Source organism: Micromys minutus (assembly GCF_963924665.1).
Source record: "Micromys minutus genome assembly, chromosome: 6".
Classification (NCBI taxonomy): Eukaryota; Metazoa; Chordata; class Mammalia; order Rodentia; family Muridae; genus Micromys; species Micromys minutus.
In genome coordinates, this window is record NC_137975.1 from 25,456,310 (window position 1) to 25,476,767 (window position 20,458).

The 20,458-nt window shown below is 50.5% G+C and overlaps 2 protein-coding genes across 5 annotated transcripts in view; one reads left to right on the forward strand and one right to left on the reverse strand.

Annotated features, from left to right (window-relative positions):
- The first annotated feature begins 923 nt into the window (after positions 1-923).
- Positions 924-3,365, forward strand: MYOG (myogenin). Its single transcript, XM_080917837.1, has 3 exons — positions 924-1,467; positions 2,062-2,143; positions 2,685-3,365. The coding sequence occupies exons 1-3, from the start codon at positions 988-990 to the stop codon at positions 2,804-2,806; spliced, it is 684 nt and encodes a 227-aa protein (XP_080773963.1). The 5' UTR covers positions 924-987; the 3' UTR covers positions 2,807-3,365.
- A 7,336-nt stretch (positions 3,366-10,701) lies between these two features.
- The window catches only part of PPFIA4 (PTPRF interacting protein alpha 4), a gene marked incomplete at both ends in the record, with an annotated part of 33,281 nt that continues 23,524 nt past the window's right edge, over positions 10,702-20,458 (reverse strand). For 2 of the 4 annotated variants that reach the window (XM_080917613.1, XM_080917615.1), the window contains 5 exons: positions 10,702-11,133; positions 11,593-11,770; positions 13,582-13,650; positions 16,698-16,873; positions 17,446-17,543. In XM_080917613.1, the coding sequence (XP_080773739.1) occupies positions 11,084-11,133; positions 11,593-11,770; positions 13,582-13,650; positions 16,698-16,873; positions 17,446-17,543 (571 nt within the window). Of the gene's footprint in view, positions 11,134-11,379; positions 11,439-11,592; positions 11,771-13,581; positions 13,651-16,697; positions 16,874-17,445; positions 17,544-20,458 lie in introns of those variants that run through there. The other 2 variants (XM_080917614.1, XM_080917616.1) reach the window with 1 other exon arrangement.

The following is a 20,458-nucleotide window of genomic DNA, read 5'->3' on the forward strand; positions in this document are numbered from 1 at the left end:
GAAGAAGCCGGCCTGGTGGCCCGGGACAGACACAAACAATAAAGACTATTCTCCTTATCACCCCATCTATAGAAAGAACGGAGTCGAGATGGTTCTAGTTCCAAACAGGGCAGAAGACATCATTGAGAAGAAAACAGGAAAGATGATTAAGAGAGACCAAGGAGGGAGCCAGGGCAGTCTGTGAGTTCTAATCCTGCTAAACATTGACTTCACCTGGCCCCTACTACTTAAGGACCCTCCCCCCTTACTTAAGAAGTCCTGTGTTCTCTTAGTTCAATCTCCCCTAACAACATGAGACCTGGTCAAAGACGCTGTGGAAACCCAAAAGTTGAGTCCATTTGCCCTTCTGAGTTTCTATCTTTTGTCTCTATGGAACCTAGGGACACACACACTCTAAATTTGTAGTGGTCCTGCTGTGGTGGTAGGTCTTTAGGGTTTTCACGGGACTGGCGTAGTATGTTTTAAGGTGCTGCAGAGCAGGAAAGAGGAGGCTGGATGGATTCTGAAGGCCCCTTCCCATCCAAGGCAACCTCTTTCTTGTTCCCTCCTGCCCTGTCCACAAGCTGCCTTGGACCACGGAGAAGAGTAGGCAGGAGGCCCGGGTAGGAATAATTGAAAGGAGCAGATGAGACGGGGGGAATGCACCCACCCCCACCTTCCCTGCCCCACAGGGGCTGTGGAGAAATGAAAACTAATCAAATTACAGCCGACGGCCTCCCGACCCGTGCACAGGAGCCGCCTGGGCCAGGGGCAGGCTGGCAGGGTGGGGTGGGGGCAAAAGGAGAGGGAAGGGGAATCACATGTAATCCACTGTAAACGTCTTGATGTGCAGCAACAGCTTAGAGGGGGGCTCAGGTTTCTGTGGTGTTGGCTATATTTATCTCTGGGTCCATGCCAGCAGGGAGGGTTTAAATGGCACCCAGCAGTTGGCGTGAGGGGCTGCAGGAGTTTGGGGGCCAGTGGAAGGAACAAGTCTTTTCCGACCTGATGGAGCTCTATGAGACATCCCCCTATTTCTACCAGGAACCCCACTTCTATGATGGGGAAAACTACCTTCCTGTCCACCTTCAGGGCTTCGAGCCCCCGGGCTATGAGCGGACCGAGCTCAGCTTGAGCCCGGAAGCCCGAGGGCCCCTGGAAGAAAAGGGACTGGGGACCCCCGAGCACTGTCCAGGCCAGTGCCTGCCCTGGGCTTGTAAGGTGTGTAAGAGGAAGTCTGTGTCTGTGGACCGGCGGAGGGCAGCCACACTGAGGGAGAAGCGCAGGCTCAAGAAAGTGAATGAGGCCTTCGAGGCCCTGAAGAGGAGCACCCTGCTCAACCCCAACCAGCGGCTGCCTAAGGTGGAGATCCTGCGCAGTGCTATCCAGTACATTGAGCGCCTACAGGCCTTGCTCAGCTCCCTCAACCAGGAGGAGCGTGATCTCCGTGATCTCCGCTACCGAGGCGGGGGCGGGCCCCAGCCGGTGGTAAGTGGCTGGGGCATCAGTTCCAGGGATAGGGCCAGAGGGAGGTGCCTGGTCAGCTTCGGGCTACTGGAGCTAGAACAGGTGCAAAGCAGGGCCCTGGGGATCCCAGGACCCCTTTCCTTGTCAGCTAGGCTGTCCAGCGGCCTTCTGTGCTCAAACTGTTTCTAGACCAGACAGAGGCAGTGGATGTAAAGGCAGATGGGGTGGGGTGGGTTGGCACAAGAGAACAGAAGGGGCCCAGAAACAAGCCTGCAGTGAGGGCTTACTTAAGTGAGCCTAGGCAAAAATGAGAAAAAGTGGCCAAAGCAACCTGCTTTGTCCCCAAGGCCACAGCCTCCATATTTGAGCTGACAAAACACAGTAGAATGCCCGCAGACCTGCTCACGAGCCACCATAAGAAAATAACTCTGGTTTACCATTCTTATCCCCAAAGTGAAAGCAAAATTCTCATCCTAGAAGCTAGGTTAGACCCAGAAGCAGGATGTCTATGGTAACATTCTAGGGTAGGTAACTGACCCTGTAACCCAGGCAGAGAGAAATACCTGAGGCCGGTAGTAGATGTGACCTTGAACCTTGGCCTTGTCTTGCATGCAGGTGCCCGGTGAATGCAACTCCCACAGCGCCTCCTGCAGTCCGGAGTGGGGCAATGCACTGGAGTTCGGTCCCAACCCAGGAGGTAAGTGAATCCTGACCCTGGTAACTTGGCTCAAGTCCCTTAGTCCCTAACTAGGCTGGGCTGTTCCCTTACCATAGCCCCCTGTTCCAGTCACCTTCCAGCGGCTTTTCCAGAAACCTGATGACTCGAGGGTCCCAAATGGTGCGCTGGAGACCCTGTGCCTCCCTGTAGCCTTGATCAGAGTAGTCAGAGCCTCCAGCAGCTTCCCAGCTGGTGTCTGACCTCAGGAGCCTGCCCCTGCCCCAGAGGTCCCTGGGAATTGCTGAGTCAGTGTTGTAAAACTGGGCCCAGTTCCCTAGGATATCCTGGCTTCACCTTGGGATAGCCACTTCCAAAACACTAGGGGATTTCAGAAGCAGCTCACAAGTGTACACACACACACACACACACACACACACCCGGCATGGAAAGTGCTAGTGGGGGAGGGGAGAAGGGGGAGGGACACTCCTGAGTCTTCCTTACCTATTTTGTCCTGGAAAACCTGCATCATCAAGGGTCCCATACCCCTTGCCCAGGAAACATTCCCACCTTCTTCTTACAGATCATTTGCTGGCAGCTGACCCTACGGATGCCCACAACCTGCACTCCCTTACGTCCATTGTGGACAGCATCACGGTGGAGGATATGTCTGTTGCCTTCCCAGATGAAACCATGCCCAACTGAGATTGTCTGCCTGGCTGGGTGTGCATGTGAGCCCCCAAGTTGGTGTCAAACGCCACCACTTCTGCAGCAGGGGCCTTTGAAGTGGGGCTGTCCTGATGCCCACGAAACAGCCCTGGGCTGCCACAAGTCAGACTACCCCACTCCCTGTTCACATAAGACTAACACCCAGCCCAACAAGGGAATTTCACTGACTCCTTAAAGCAGACAGCATCCCCTTCCAAGGAGAGAAAGATGGAGTCCAGAGAGCCCCCTTGTTAATGTCCCCTCAATGGGGCAAACTCAGGAGCTTCCTTTTCTATTTGTCATCATATGCCTCTAATTCCACCCCCAAAATGAGACAGTTTGAGAGACAATGAGTGTCCCAACCACAACAATAGTGTGCACATCTATTCTAGTCTCTACCTGATGCCAGTGGCTGGGCTGGGCCTGCCTGGAGTTGGGGGGAGGGGCACTATTCGGTTCCAAAGGCTCTGGGGGAGGGGCCAAGCATTTGCAGTGGATATTGGGACCCTTCCAGGGTTTTGTGTATTGTTTGTTGTTTTGTGTGTTGTTTGTAAAGCTGCCATCTGACCAAGGTCTCCTGTGCTGATGAGCCAGGGACAGGCAGGGAAGGGGGTGGGGACTCCTGGGGTGACTCCTTTTGTTAACTAAGCATTGTGTGGTTTTGCCAATTTTTTTTTTTTTGTAATTTTTTGCTAACTTATTTTGGATTTCCTTTTTTAAAAAATGAATAAAGACTGGTTGCTATATCAGAGCGTCTGCAATGGTATTATCAGGAGGGGAGACACCAAAACACTGCACCTTCCCCTGGGAGGTCCAAATGGGAGGGGGGAGTGGATCTCGTGAGTGGAGCTGCAGTTGTGAGCTGATCCTTAGATGCAGGAGGCAGGTGATTTAGTTTGGGGAAAGGCCAGATTCTTAGATACCCTGGGCACACAGAGGCAGGCCTGCAGAACAGTCCGTCGTACTTTAATTCAGATGTCATTCAGAGTCCACTGTGTTCCAACTTACAGCCCAATAGGTCCACTGAGCATACTCACGTGCCCCGTGCCCAGCCCACACCTAGGGCTAGGGGTGTAGAGCTGGGTTTTCAGGACTATTCTTCCTCAGCTCCGTTTCTCCCCTGAATCCACATCACCTTAAGCTCTACAAAGTAGGAGTGACTACACAGAACAAACGGAGTCAGATGTTGTCATTTCTTCACAAGACAAACAGCATGTCCTCTTCCCACCTTCCGCCCCTCCCTCCAGGCACAGGGAGACCCTGTCCCCGTTTACAGCTCAAAGATGAGGCGATTCTGCTGAGGGAGCCAGAGACAAAGAACAATCGGAGGAAAAGCCGGGGTTCTCATCATTTGAGGTGCCATTTATTTCAAAGACTGGCTTCCTAGGGGGAGAAGGTGGGTGAGGAAGAGAAGCTCACAGGTAGAGATTGTGAAAGGGTTAAAACACGGGGTCTAAAAAGAACTACAGCCGGAACAGACCGAAAGCACTCACTTCAATTTTGCTGCTGTGTCATACTGTTTGTCTGGTTTACTGGAGATCATTTCCAAACCATTGCAGACAGGGATTCAGTATACGGTGCGTCCTGGGCCCTCTGCAGTCCTCTCAGGTCCTTGGACAACTGACCTGACGGCCATTCTGTGCGTGCTCAGCTAGACCCCTCCCTCCTGCCCTCCCGACTTTGCCCATAGAAATATACCTATGCAGAGAGATCTAGACCTAAAAAAGACAGAATAAGAAAGACTTGGCAGAGTCTAAGAAGCTTGAGGGGGTAAGAAACTAGAGAAAGTAGGTCTCATCAAATAAGCCATCACCCGTCCTTGTTTGTGGGACTTTTTTTTTTGAATTTGTGTCATTGGATTTACAGTCTTTCAGATAGCCTGAAGAGGAATACTGAAGTCTAGCCTTGAGCTACTGACCCTGGGGCCAAGTAGGTGCCTGCAATTCTTTATCTCTGGTCTAGTGTGCTCCCTTAGGACAATCAAAATACCCACCTGTGCAACCAAAGAGGGCTCTGTCCCAGAGCCTCCAGTGTTCTTGAGCAGATTCTCCCTGACTGCCTTCAGTTGTGACCTGTCTATCAACTTGTCCTCCTAGGCCCCCTACAAGGGTCTAGTGCTGGCCAAGAGCAAGAGCACTCCATGAATGCACTGAAGCTCATGGGCTCCACACTTGAAAAGGAGAGCAAAGGTCACCGGGATCAGCTGACCCTTGTGTAACCACGGCTTGAAAGTCCTCAGGCATGACATGTGGGCACAGCTCAGATGTGAATGGCTAACCCTGCTATACAGAAGTCCAGAATATTCTCACAAGATAAAAGTGTTATTAGGAATAAGGGTTTCCTTAAATGAACAAACTCTCAACCTTTACAATAGAATTACAGAGAACAGTCAAGTAAATGAATAATGAGGTGTAGTTCTTTAGGGAAATTAACTTAAATTCCTTCATCCGTGGAAGTAACTACAATAAATCAAACGGGGCTAATCAAATGTTGCCTGATAATGGACATTAAGAATTCTGCAAAAATAAAAAGACAAGAATTGCTTGACACTGGCATGCCCACATATTAGTGGTGACATAGGGACATCCTGGCATTTAGCTAATTATTATGAACTATGGGATACTTAGTGTTTATCTGTGCCCTCTGGTAAACATTCTAAGGTGTCTAAATTCCCAGAAGATTCAGTTGGCAGACCTGAAAACCTTTCCACCAGAGGCTACAAATGTAATAAGTGATTGTCCCCACTGGTGTGGGAGAGCAATGTAGGAAACAGGAGTCCCCTAAACTCAAGTGTCTGCCCCATGGATGAAACGCCACCTATTATCCCTAACATGCCATGTCCCATGGACTTTAGTTTTCTGGTTTCTAGGCTCACGTTGGAGTATATATGCCCAAAGAGAGCCAGAGTTCCAAACAAGATTGGCTAAAGAAGACCCGCATTCCGGCCTTGGTAGAGATGTATCACTGCCCGTTGGCAACTGGCTGTACCGCCTCCCTGTGCTCTCTCTGCTATGAGTGACTCCAAACCACACTCCTTGCCTCTCACTCTGCTTAGAACATTACCAGAGAGAGCAAAGGAAAACATCTGTAAGGCCCCTTCCTTGGTTTCTTCTTGTTTTCTATGAATGCTAAAGAAGCATGTGAGGTCTTATCTGGAGCCCGACATGCCTAAAGTCCCATTTTCATACAGGACTGCTCTTCCTATATCCCCGGCCCAGTGGTGTCAACACTGGGAAATGATGGCTTTCTGGACCCTCCTCTCCTGTAACCAGCATCTAGAGCTCATCACTTCCATCTTTGGCCAGGAAGGGATGGAAGTCCTGATATGCCTAAGACACTAGACCAACATGACCTGCTACATCTCCTTGCCTTGCCGGGGCTCTGCCTGAGCTAGTGTGTGGCTCCTCTCCTGTCTCCTGTGCCCTTGGACTCTGTCATTCTTACCCCATCAGTGTTCAAGGCATCAATGGCTCTGGAACGGACACAGGAGTGCAGCACGTGTCCACACGGTTCATCACTCAGATGAGTAGAACATAACCCCTGGATGGTTTGCAGGCACCAACGGCCACCTGAGTGGTTACGAACGTGTGACAGAGAGAGAACTGACGGAGCCAGAGAAATCAGCATGCTCTCTCTTAAAAGCAGTAAAGCTGCCAAGCACTCCTGGCAGTAGGTCATGAATGCACCATATAGGTCACAGTCAGGATCAGACCTAGACTTGAAACCTGTATCTTTTCACCTGGTGTGTGACCTCAGCCTGACAACTATTTTTGTCCCTTAAATTAGCAATGATCCCACGTTGCTGAGTTGTTAGGATTAATGTAAATTCATCTGTGTACTACAAATTATAATTTGGATGTTTGGGTTTCTCCAAAAATCCATATCCAGTTTATGTTCAGGACTAGAGAAATGGCCCAGCAGTTAAAAGAGCTTGTTGCAAAAGACCCAAGCTCGGATCCCAGCACCCACATCATGCAGACCACAATTGCTGTACCTCCAGCTCTAAAGGACTCATGTGTCTTCTGGCCTCAACTGGCACCCATATTCACACTCATACTTAATTTTAAAAAAATCTTTTAAAATACCTAATCCCTAATGCAATCAATGGCATTAACAGACGGGTCTTCTAAAGGCATTTAGGGTATTGAGTTTAGTACCCTTTTAAGAGGGCTGGCAGCCTGTCTGGCCCTTGTTACCCTTCAACCCTTTCTAGCATTCGAGAACACCTTGAGAAAGTACCATTTCTAAAGACTGGGCTCCCATTGGAGATTAGATCTGCTGGTGCCTTGACCACGGACTTCTCGAACTCCATTTACTGTGAGAAACATATTTCTGATGATTAAAAATAACCTGTGTAAGATTATTTTGTAATAGCATCAGGAACAGGAAACTTGTGGTGATTTGAATATGCTTGGTCCAGGGAGTGTCACTATTTGAAGGTGTGGCCTTGTTTGAGTAGGTGTGGCCTAGTTGGAGGAAGTGTATCACTGTGGGTGTGGACTTTAAAACCCTCATCCTAGCTGCCTGGAAGCCAGTCTTCTCCTAGCAGCTCTCAGATGAAGATGTAGAACTCTCAGCTCCTCCTGCACCATGCCTTCCTGGAAGCTGCCATGTTCCCGCCTTGATGATAATGGACTGAAACTCTGAACCTGTAAGCCAGCCCTAATTAAATGTTGTCCTTAAAAGAGGACATGGTGTTTGTTCACAGCGGTAAAAGGCTAATGTGACACAAGTATCAGCTTTTATTAATATTCATCAGCAATTCTCCAGGATGAGGTCAGTCAATCCACTCATTCAATGTAGAGATCAAAGAGACTGACTTAAGGGTGACATCTCGTTCCAGCATAGTAGACAGTCAGGGAGACAGCATGCATCTCTGTGCAACATGTATAGAATGTTCATGGGGCTGAAGGATGTTGGCTACCTAATTCTACTGCTGCACCAGTCGCTGCCTCCCAGGAGAGACTTGGAAAGAAACAGAAGGGTCAAAGCCACAAAGGCAAGGAAAAGAGTCACTGAATTGTCTTCTGTAAGGGTCACTGGTGGACATAACATTTCTGAGTTATGTAAACTGGTAGCAAGAAAAGGCCAGGAATCCAAGCTTCTTTTAAAAAAAAAAAAAAAAAAAAAAAAGAGTCTTTTTACTTATTCACTTTACATCCCATTCCCTCCCAGTCACCCCCTCCTACAATCCTTTCCTCACTCATCCTCCCTTCTCTGAGCTCCCTTAGGGATACTCACCATCACCAAGGCACTTCAAATCTCTGGGCACATGAGTAGCTTCTTAAAGTCACAACGCCCCCCCCCCCGCAACACACACACACACACACGTGCACGCGCATGCAATGGACTCTAAACTAAAGTAGTGAAGACCTACTGTGGTGGTTTAAATAAGAGTGGCCCCCGGCAGCTCACATATCAGAATGCTTGGTCTCTGGTTGGTGGAACTATTTGGGAAGGGTTAGGAGGTGTGGCCTTATTGGAGGAGGTGTTCACGGTTGGGCTTTGAAGTTTTAAAAGCTTATGCCATCCTAGTTAACTCTCTTGGTTGTTGTTTCAACAAGTAACTCTCAGCTAGCTCTCCAGCACTATACCTACCTGCGTGCTTGCCTGCCTGTCCCACTATCATACTCCCCACCATAACAGTCATGGAGTCTAACCCTCTGAAACTGTAAACAAGCACCCGAGTCAATGATTTTTTAAAAAAAAAAATAAGTTGATTTGGTCACATTATCTTCTAAGACAGCTACTGAAATGCTGAGATAGACATAAAGCTGGGCAGCAGTAACTCCAGGCTCAGTGTGAAAGGGTCCAAGTAGAGTAAGCCTGGACAGATGAGAGAAAACCGAGCAAGCCTGACAGCAGGTTTCTCACCCTCTCGCCTCATTTGATGAGCCCTCGGTACAAGCCACCCAAACACTAACTTTCCCATGAAGCCTGTGAGTGTGAAATAAACAAAGGGTATTACCTACATCTTTCAAAACCAATACTTCCTCCCCAGAGTATAGCAGTGCCAAGGCTCATGAAGCAAAGCTGGACACATCAAATAAACTTAGTGTTCAAAAAAAGGAAGGAAGGAAGGAAGGAAGAAAGAAAGAAAGAAAGAGAAAGAAACGGGGTGCTGGAGAGATGGCTCAGCAGTTAAGAGCACTAACTGCTCTTCCAGAGGTCCTGAGTTCAATTCCCAGAAACCACATGGTGGCTCTCAACTATCTGTAATGGGATCTGATGCCCTCTTCTGGTGTGTCTGAAGACAGCTACAGTGTGCTTACTTACTTAATTAATTAAAAAAGAAAGAAAGAGACACCATTTGTACATTGTCTTAAAACCAGGTTGTTTATTGGTACATACACACCCACTCACACACACACACATACACACACACACTCGCACACACACTCCTGAAGCACTGAGCCAATACAGTACTGAGAAGGGACCTGGTTTGACACAGGAGGCTGGCAAGGAGAGCTTGGGTCACTGGTGACTCTCCAGAGAAAACAAATATTGACAGCAAGGTGAGGTAACGCCATGACAGCACCCTTTCCTCACTGCACACAGAGTCCTCCATTTTGTCCTGCTACTGACCCTGAATGTACCTGGCCCCCCAACTGCTACCTACGACACTGCGAACCATGACAGGGTTATGTGGTAGAGGAGGGGTAGGGCTCTCTCACATAGCTACCCCATGGAGCCCCTAAATGGAGTCACATGTTATGGCCAAGCTCAACTCCTTCCATCTTAGGGCACTGGCTCTTCTCTGTAACCCCAGCATTCAGGATCAGGGGTTCTTTCTCTCTAACCAGGTCATTTTCTACACAATTGTTTCTCTCTCCATTCCCAGAGGCCTGTCTGGTAGGGAGACAGAAACAACGAGGTCGAGGACGGGTGGTTGCCTGCCCCAGACCATGTGAGCCCATTTGGTCGCCCCACTGACCAAGCTTCCCTCTGCTGAGCACAAGGCTCTCTGTCCTTTTCAGATTGGGAGTTCTGGCTCACTTCTCCACCTGTTAGCCTGGCCCCTGTCCAGAATCCCAGTGATGAGACGGGAAACCAGCTACTCCAATCACCTCCAGGAATGGCACTGTGCTGCCTACTACCAACACAGGCCAGGCACTTTCCCTGTCCTCTTCCGTTATCGGGGTCCATCACTCACCCCAATACTAGGTCCTGAGCTTTCCAAAGGTTAAGAAATTGGTCCAGAAGAGAAGAGTGATTGACATTCCTCACAAATCTGCCCTGTCCCCACCATGCTGCCAGAAAAAGCAATTCAAATAACAAAGACGGGGGGGATCAAGAATTTCTTGAGTAGTTAGCTCCTTACCCCCAAGAGAACCCTAAAGGAGGAACGGAAGGTATGGGACACAAGGAAGACTGCCTCCGTCCACTTTAGATTTCTAAGATCTGGGACATGATTCACTAAAGGGGAAACCTTCCCCGTCCCCGTCCCCCACTTCAGGGTAGAGTTAACCCAGCACCATCTGTGGCTGGGGCTGGAAACGGCTGGGGCTGCAGGCATCCCCACTGCCCTTTGGGCAAAAGTACAAAAGGTTATCAAGCTGTCTCCTTAGGCAAGGACCGGAAGCATTTCCCTTGTCCTCACCAAAGCTCTGGGGCCCGTTTTCCCCACATATTTGGGCTTCCATGTCAGCTCCGGCACAGAGTTTCTACCTTAGTCTTCCTCAGTTCTCCTCTTGGCTTTGTCCTGGAGGGAGGTGCTGGGATATTCTACATCCTTCATCACCCCACAAGCAAGACTTGGAGGCAAGCGCTACAGACACCAGTGATGGGGTTTGGGGAGGAGAGAGTGATACTGAGAGATGGGGTAGCAAAACCACTTGGACCATCCGGCACAGCCAGAGTGGAGGGGGCCAGAAGGCCAATTAGTCCAAGCAGGACAGAGTCCAGAATGGCCTTTTATTGGAAGAGTCGTCTCAGTCCTTGGTCCGGAATCCTGAGTCTGATGAGCCCATAGTCCAGACCAAAACAGACCCGGAAGAGGAAAGGTGGCTCCCTCCCACAGAATCTCAAACACCTACAACCTGGGTGCCGCCACTCAGGGGAGACCTTGGCCACATCCACCAGAGACTTACAAAGGGGAAACGAAGTAGGACTCGGATAGTGGGATGCCGAAGAAGTGGATGAGCATATTCTGAGATCCCGGGCAACTGGAAAGTCACAGAGGAGAGACGGGAACCAAGGGAGAAAGGGAACGAGCAGGAAGGGTCAGGGCCGGCTGAGCCTGTGAAACCAGGACACCCGCCCTGGGGGCCGTGGCTAGTCCCGGAAGGCGGAGAGCATGTGTCCGTAGAGATAGTGGGAGTGAGCTATGAGAGAAGAGAGAGACAAGCTGTGTGAGTGGAGGTGGTTTCCGGGGCGGGCAGCGGGTAGTTGCGGCATGCGGCCAAGCACGAAGCGAAGCGGGAAGGGCAAGCCGGGCGATGCTGCAGCGAAGGGGCGGCGGCAGGGCGGTCCGGGGCGGCGGCAGGACGGGCGAGCGCAGCCACAGCCTGGCCCACTTACCCCGAGCCGGGGGCGCACCCCCGTCAGACCCGGGGCGGGAGGGTGGGGGGTCAGCAGGAGTAGGTCCGGACCGTGGAGGGCTCCAGTCTCTGCGCCCCCGCCGTCCCGGCTGGCAGGAGTCGGCAGCGGCGGGAGAACACACAGAGCGCGGGTTAGTGCGCGCCCCACCGCAGCGTTAGTGCAGCTCAGCCTCGGCCTCGCCCCTCTCCAGCCCGCTCGGCTCCAGGGTGCGGGGAGGAACCCACTGCCAGCCTGGCACTCACCTTCCGGCATGATCTTCTTGGGCGGGGCGGGTGGAGGCTGCAGCGGACCCAGCGTGGACACACGGAAGCCCGCCGGGAGGGTCTCCGCTGAGGTGCCCAACATGCCACCGCTATGGTGATCCCGAGGCCGGAAGCGTTTCCTCCAGGAGGGTGCTCGGCGGAACACCTTCTCTTCCCCCTGCACCAAGGGGCATATTGGAGTTGCCACCGCAGTCCCTAAAGCTCTAAGGGGTACTGCTTCCGAACGCCCCCCTCTCTAGCCCTTGGTGGGTTTGCATGTAGGATAAATAGGGGCTGAAGATGATTACAATGGCTCTCTCGTAGAGATCAAGGAGGAGATCCTGCTTATCAGTTTTGGGCCAGCAGCGTACTCCATAGCTCTACCCACCCCAACCTCTCCAAACTGAGCTCGGATAGCCCACTGCTCTTCCAAAGTATTTTTCTTTCCAGGCTCCCTCTGGGAAGTCAGCCCCAGCACTGCTTTCCTGTCCTGCTGGGACCCTGATAGAAGATACTACTACCCAGGTTGCTAGAAAAACACTACCAGGGATCAAGACTTCTAGGAAGTCCTCCTTGGTTCTGCCACATTACTGGCAACATGACTGCTCCGGGCTTTCTTATCTTCAAAATGGAAATTTCAACATCCTTCTAACCTATTTATTTCTCGAGCTGCCTACCCCAGTGAGACCAGCGCTCGGACAATGGTGGGTCAGATGACCAGAGACACGCTATGTTCCTCCAGAGGATACAGGGAGCAACCTCCACTATCTGCTGCCCATCAGTGCTAACTGAATCCCCAAAATCACCTCCTCGCAGTGGGCTCCCAAAGCCCCAATCCCGCAGGATGGGTCACTGAACAGGCCACCACCCAACACTCCCACCAGAGCCACAGCCTCGTCTTCCAGCCTGTGTTTTCAGAACCGCACAGGCCCGTGACAAGGGCATGGTGAACAGGAACATGGCCAATGACCCCTGTTCTTGTTTCAACGAGACTCCTCCCATCTCTAGTCCCCCAGGATTTGTAATCTGTGCCCTTGGGGTGACCAATGCTCTAATCGATTGCTGCAGACCTACCCCAGAAGCACTCATATGCACCCTGGAGATATTTCATTACTGCTTCTTCCCCTTCGCCCCTTCCCTTGCTCCCCTCAGTTCCCCGTTTCTACTTCTATTTCCTCTCCTTGCTCCAAGGCAAGCTGCATGGCTTTTGTTGTTGGAAAAAACTATCCCCTAATCCTGGTGGGTCCTCTCTGGGAGTGCTGTCTGCCTCAGTAAAGGAATGACTAGCAGGAGTCCCATTCCTTAAAGGTCTGCAGATGGAGAACCTACAAATAAGGGGGGGGGGGGGAGGGACGACACTGTGATGTGCAGGCTATGGCCTTGGGATACATCACAGCTCAGAACATGAGTCTTCCCTGAACTCAAAGGGGAGGCCCAATGGATGAAGGTCAAAGGGCAGTTTCTGCACAACGGAGAGGCTGAGAACGCCAAACGGATGCAGAAGTAAATGGAGAGCAAAGCTACAAATAGACCCAGGGTGACATTTTGCTTAGCCTCACTCCGCTCCTCAGCAGAGCACCTGTCCTCAAAACCACACGGCTGGAGGACAGGCTGGAACCTCACCAATCAGGGAGAGAAGCACTGAGGTCTGAGACACAAAGACAGAAGAACCACCCCCAAAGATCTGGCTTCTGGGGAAAGACCTTTGACCCTGCATGGTTGAGAGGGCTGAGCCCTGAGGTGGAAGATGCTAGAAGTATAACACGGGTTTGGTTTTTATACTAGAAACGAGTCTCATAGAGACTTCTCCAGAGCAGGCCACTAATACCCAACCACAGGCTTCCCCCTCCCCCTGCCATTCCCCAGCCCTTCCAACTCTCCTCCCTTAGGCCAACCACCACTCACCAGCCCTGGGGCAGGAGAGCTCATGAATCCCTATCCAACCAGCCAACAACAACCAAGGCTCTAAATTCATATCCAGGTACTCACGTCATCCAATTTCCTGTCTGTGCCCAAGGCTAGCAGGTTATTGAACTCTCTCTCCATCACTTGGCGGGCCTGAAACCCATGGGGTGAGAGGGAGAAAAAAGCTCCAGTTAATAACACTAGCTTACTCTTTTAAAACCTACATTCATTCAGGTTTTTTAAAGAGTTGTTTATTTTATATGTATGCGTACACTGTAGCTGTCTTCAGACACACCAGAAGAGGGCATCAGATCTCATTACAGATGGTTGTGAGACACCATGTGGTTGCTGGGAATTGAACTCAGGACCTCCGGAAGAGCAGTCCATGCTCCTAACCACTGAGCCATCTCTCCAGTCCATTAATTCAGTTTTTATACTATCACACATTATTCGTTGTGTGTGTGTGTGTGTGTGTGTGTGTGTGTGTGTGTGTGTGTACACGTGCATTTGCAACAATGCACTGCATAGGTCAGAGAACAATGTCAGGAGTTTCTTTTATCTTCACACAGGTCCTTGGGATCAAACAGGTCATCAGGCTTGGTGGCAAATTCTTTAACTTGCTAAGCCAGCTCACCACCCTCATCTTTTGTTTTCTTTTAAACGTGGCAGTAGGGAGGGTTTGTGCACCACGGTAAATGCATGTTATCAGAGAATAACAAACAAGACTTGGTTCCCTCCTACCATGTGGGTTCTGAGGACTGGACTCAGGCTGTGACTCACGGTGGTAAGCACCTTTATCCACTGAGCCACCTCAGTTTCCTCCTTGTGGTATCTTCCGGCCGTCTCCTAGAGTCTAAGGGCAGAACTGGGGCAGGGGTCTAGTGTGCACAGCAAAGCTCACACGCCTTCCTAAGGCGACTGCCTCCAGCAAATCACTAATGGTGTCCCACTAGAAGTCAAACTGTAAACCTTGGCATTCTGTCATAGGGGACAAATTGGGGGAAATATTCTTTTCAAAATAGGATCACAGAGCACATGAAGAGATAGGCTTTACCTACTGGGGAAAAAATATTTTCACTAATTAGCACTGAGAAGAAAGGACCGGAAGCTAGGAAGGAGGCACTCATGGGAAACGAAGAGCAGCTACAGGAGACAAAGACCTTCAAAATAAATTATACAGACATATGCAGATATATGATCAAATAAACATCATTATTTGAAAAGGCTACATTTTGTCTCTAAAGGACAGGTCAGGGCTCACTGCCCTTTGGTGAGGGCAGGAGCAAGAGAGGCAAGCATGCACAGTATGGGAAAGCAGGCCTTCCCAGAAGGAAGGAAATGAACCCCTCCCTGCCGGTGTCCACACTACAAACTCGAACCAAAAGAAGCCCAGTGATGGGTAGCGGGGGCCCTGTGCTGTGTGGAATGCATACACTTTTCTAGACTTCTCAAAATGACTCACTAAGGAAACGTCCAGACTGGGTAGAGAGGTGGCTCAGCAGTTAAGGGCACTTGCTGTGCTTGCAGAGGACCTGGGTTCAACAACTGCCTATTACTCCAGTTCCCGGGAACCAAATGCTGCCTTCTGGCCTCTGCAATACCAGCGTGTACGCTGTACACCTACATACATACATGCAGACACACACACATGCAGACACACATACACACACACACAATAAATAATAGGGGTTTTCAAAGCTTTCTGTCATCAGATATTTTCAGTGGTTGTTCATGGAGGATTCCACACTGGGTCAGGTAAATAGGTCAGGAAAGTGGTGGGTGATGATAGCACATTGGCCCATGCCTCTAATCCCAGCAGACCAGGAGGCAGAGGCAGATCTCTGAGGCTAGCCTGATCTACAGAGTGACTTCCAGAGCATTCTGAGACAGGCAGCAAAAGGAAGAGCAAGTCCATTCCTGGGGGAAAATATCAACCACAGAGGTTTATTGGGATAGTGTTTGTCAGAAATGGGACTGTTCTGTCTTACAAATGATCTAAAAGAAAAGCATTTCAAATATCTTTTGGGTAGTGAAGGGTTAAATAGATAGGTGTTAACTGCAGAAGCCCTTCTGCAGGAAACTGCAAATGCAGTTAGAGGTAGGCAAACCAGTTTGGAGGAAATCCAAACTTTGACTAGAAAAGAAAGGTTCCAAGCTATGCGTTCTGACTGGTCAATGGGGGTCACAGCAAACAGTCTGCAAACATGCTGGCCCTGTATGTGCCATTGTCCCCAAGGCCAATACATCATCCAGAACCAAGAAACAACACAGCCCCACCCTCCCTCGAGCCAAAAAGTGTCTGCTCCCAGAATAGCCAGCACAGCTAGTGGCTGGATTTCAAACGCGATCTGACAGCTGCAAACAGTTCAGACAAGGGCAGCTAAAATGATCAGGGGCGGTCAGAGTCCACACAAGGGATGGCTAAAGGAATTAAGACCATTCTGTCTGGACAAAGGCTTGGGCCCAGAGCAATATAATCGGAGTTTATGAAATTCACAGTCCTTACAAAAGGGGAAGTTGGTCAAAGACACACATTCTCGCCAACCTAAACTGTAGGGAAGAGGCGGATCTTTCCCCAGGGGGAGCCTGGCAGAGGCACATTTAGGACAACTAAAATCAGGAAGTACTTCACACTACTGTGAGTACAGCTAGGATCCGTTACCCACAGGAAGTTAGAAGGGCCAAAAATATAAATAGGGTCAAGAGAATTTAGATCTATCCTTAGGTAACAGTTACAACAATAATTATAAAATGTAATTGAAGGAGATGTCTAATCTTTTGAGCTGCTGACAGGGAGACAAAGGCTTGGTATGGGCTGGGCTTACTGGTTATATTTAGTCTGCTGAAGCCTAGGGGCCCAGAAGCCGGTTCCTAGGGTACCAGACAAAAGAGATACAGGCCTGGCGCTGGTTCTTCCCTGTGAAAAGTTGGGCCAAAGGAACAATTTAAGAAAAAGAAAAGTCACAAGCTTTTGGCTATGAAATTGGTTTGGGAAGAAACCCAGAGCTGGATGAAGACAAAGATCTCACAGGGACCACTCAGAGGTCTAAGGACACAGCATCCCCTTCTCTCTCTCTCTGTCTCTCTCTCTGTCTCTCTCTCTCTCTCTCTCTCTCTCTCTCTCTCTCTCTCTCTCTCTCTCACAGACACACACACACACACAGAGGGGTGAGGAAGGTGTTGAATGACTGAAAGGCTACCTGGGTGTTCTGTGTGGGGATCTGCAGAACCAAGGCCAGTGTGTTGTGGTCGAAGTTCTCATCCAGGGCCAACAGGGCACCATGCACACCACTCTCATGTAGGTTTCCGGCATAGTCCCTCAGCCCTATGGACTGGACCCAGTGAATCACCTGGTCATTGGTCCAGACCAACACATCTGGAGGACAGAGGAAGAAACAGACAATAGGGAAACACGCTGGCCCAGTATCTTCTAGGTGGAGTAGTTTCCCTAGATGCAAAGCCTCGGTTACTGTGCCTGTAGCTCCCACCCCTTCCCTAATGTCCTCCATGGCATCTGGGCTCCTGCAGAGCCAGCTCCAGTTCACTGCACCTCTGCTGGCCCAAGAAACTTTTCTCCCAGGAGTCCCAGCGCGGGCCACGCCCCCCGCCCAAGGACAAAGTGGCTGCCCTCTTTCAGCTTTCAGAGTCTTATGTGAAACTTGCCCCTTTCCCATCCAATCCTCCCTCTCCTCCCAGACCATCAACTTCTCCAAGCACATCAGTCCACAGCACCATCGCAGAGGTCACATCTGTCCGCTTGGCGGCCACTGTTTGAGGGAAGTGGAACCGCATGAGACAAGGACTCTGTCTACCACATCCCTCAGACAGGCTGCAGTTGCATTCGCCTTTTGGAGCTGACTCTTCCCTGAGGCTCCAGGGGGGCGGGGGGGGGCAGGCTGAGGGCGGAAGCAAGCTTACCCTTGACCTCGAGCTTACTGCCCAGCTTACCTTTGATCTCGTGCTGGCTCTCCTCCCGCCTCTTCTCCAGCTCCTTCCGGTCATAGTTGAGCCTCTTCAGACACATGATGCCATACTGAAGACTGGTTCTGCAGGCACACAGCACCTGAGCCAGGGCTTCACTGTGGCTGCATTCCTGCCCACACGGCCCCAAGTCTGTACCAGCCATAGCGGGTACAGTGCATCCGGACCCACTGCACACAGCACAAAGAATACTCTGGTCCCCCTCTTTCCCCATGCTCCTGCTGCCACGGCTTGCACCTGATCCGAGGTTACTTCTGCCTCCTGATCCTAGGTCTGCTTGCACCCCCCACTTCAGCCAGGAAGGACCTGTGCAGGTTAATTTTGACTGTCACCTTGGTAACCTAGATTAGTCAAACACTAGGTTGTCTTCAAGGGCATTTCCAGAGGTGATTAAGGGAGTTGGTAAGACCCATCCTGAATATGAGCTCCATCCCACAGAGACCAGAAGGAATGAAAGGGGCGGGGGCAGCCTAAGAGCCCGGACGTTCTCTCTGCTTTCCCCTTCACAATGGACTCAAACAAGGAGCAAAAATAAATGCTTCCTGTCCTAAACTGTGTCAGATTCTGTGACAGCAAGAAGACACTAACGAAGGGCCTGACTGGTGGAAGGGCCCCAGATGACAAGGACCTGTCCCTTCTTTGCAGTTACTAGGATGAAAAACGTCACTGCCACTCACAAGTCAAAGGAAAGAAGAAATCCAAGACACTCCATATAGCTATTCACTCAGTTCTTCCAGCGGCCTGCAGGACTCCGATGGACATGTCCCCTTCCCTGCCCAACTTATTCTCTCTGCTGCTGCCTACACCATGTTGTCCCTCAAACACAGACGGCTTCTGAGACCTGGGTGTCTCAGGACCTTTGCACTGGTTGCTATGTCTGCCCAGAACATCCCACCCCCAGTTTTCCAAACAGTTCAGTTTTTCTTCACCTCTAAGTCTTTGTTCAAACGTCCCTTGCTCAATCACACAAACCCACCCTCCACCACCGCCACCTCCACGCCACACTTCCACATTAACTTGGTCTAAGTTTTTCCTAGCTCCTTAACTGTCTTGTCTCACCAAGTCAGAACATATGCTTTGTGAGGGCGGGACTGTTTAACTCTCTGGTCAAAGATCTCTAGCATGTCCTAAGTGCTATAAGTGCTTAATGAGGAAACAAAACCATTTATGTGACTTATCAACTAAAAGAGCAGCAGGCCGGGGTAAGCAATGAATGAACAAAATGAGAGAAGCCTGTGTCAGAAGAGGCCCCACAGCCCAAGCCCCTCTGAATTTACAGGACTTGCATAGTAATGGCGGAGCACCAGTGTAACCCGTCCAGGGCTGGGGAGCTCGTTTACACTGGGACAAATGTAAGGGTCCTGCCTTGACAGGATCTCATTGACCTTCTGGGAATAGAACGGAAGGCCCCTCCCAACTCCAACCACTTTGAGATGAAATTATACAGATAACTCCCAAGTTCTTCTGCCTGGAAGACCCACAGAACAGAGACACATTTTTCAGCTCCTGTACTGATGGCTCGAACTGTTGTTTTCAGCTCTGGATGACTATTAAGAGGCATAAGCACATATAGCCCCTGTTGGGAAATGCCCCTGCCATTACTCTCACAGCAATCTTATACACAGTACCTAAGACTTTCAAAGCTGTTGTACAACACGGAAAAACGACAAAGCCCTTGAACTAAGGTTACGAGGAGTTTGAATGCCAGCCCCAGTACAGGCTACCAGAGGGCACCAGGCATCTGTAAGATGGGGTCCCACCTCTCTCAGGGATATCGTGAGGAGTAAAGCAGCTGTAAATGGAAGGGCCTCAAAAACAGGACCACTGTTAGGAGGGTAGGTGTGGTTGCTGTGGGGCTACATCAGAACCCCACTCAACAGAGTACCCCAGTCCAAGAAACAGTGGTGAGACTGGAAGAGATGAAAAGGATCAGCTGTCTGGCTAAGTAAGCAGGTAGAAACAACCTCTCTTGGATTTGCTACCTCAGTTGGTAAATGCCCTTTCCTTGTCATAAAAGTAATGGCTTATGTGAACGTCTCCAAAAGCGCCTTGGTGGCGCAAACCTGTAATCCAGGCTATTCCATAGGCTGATGCAAGGGTTATTACAGAATCAGTTCAAGACCAGACAATTTAGTGAGACTCAACAAAACTGGCAGGGAGGCCAGGCGCAGAGGCACATGCCTATAATCCCTACATTAGGAAGTGGAGGCAGGAGAATCACACTTATCATTGGCTACATAGAAAGTTTAAGGCCATCCCAGGCTACATGAAGTCCTTGTTTCAACAAAACAGAGTGGTCTCTGGGAGTATAACTCAGTGTTGGCATGTCTGATGCCTGTATAAGGACCCTATGCTAAATTCCAAGTGTTGCCACAAAGTGGTGGAGGGGGAATCTAAGCCAGTGGTGGTGGTGCATGCCTTTGGGCCCAGCACTAAGAAGCAAAGGCAAAGAGGGTCTCTGAGTTCAAGGCCTGGTCTTCAGAGTTCCAGAAGAGCCAGGGGCTACACAGAGAAACCCTGTCTGAAAAAAAACCAGACCCAAGAAGATCCTTCTGAGGTCAGACATGAAGGCTCACTCCTGGGATCCCAATACTTGGAGGATGATACAGAAGGAGTGCTGTGAGTTTGAGGCCAGCCTGGGCTCCAACAGGAAATAAAGACCATGCTACCGGAACCGTGCTATGGGATTGGTGAAAGGGACAGAAGGAAGCAGAGCGACTGGAAAGGACAAGCTGTGCGGTGACACCTCAGAAACCTGAAGCCCCAGAGCCCTGTGGCAGGCTGGCTTTCTCCCTGCCCTCTCCCAGCAGGGCTGTGGGAGGGCTCCCACCATCCTGGTAAGACCGGAGGGCAGTTCAGGCACATGGCAGACTGGCAGAGGAAGACAGCATCTCTCAGCCTGTCAATCACCCAGAAGGAGACAGGTGCAGCTGGGCCTGGCACCCTGCCAGGCAAAGACAAAGACTCCCTTTCAGTCCCA

Coding starts and splice junctions, on each gene's coding strand:
- MYOG (XM_080917837.1), top strand. CDS start 988: ATGGAGCTCTATGAGACATCCCCCTATTTCTACCAGGAACCCCACTTC. Junction 1,468..2,061: donor GGGGCGGGCCCCAGCCGGTG/GTAAGTGGCTGG, acceptor TCTTGCATGCAG/GTGCCCGGTGAATGCAACTC. Junction 2,144..2,684: donor GTTCGGTCCCAACCCAGGAG/GTAAGTGAATCC, acceptor TTCTTCTTACAG/ATCATTTGCTGGCAGCTGAC.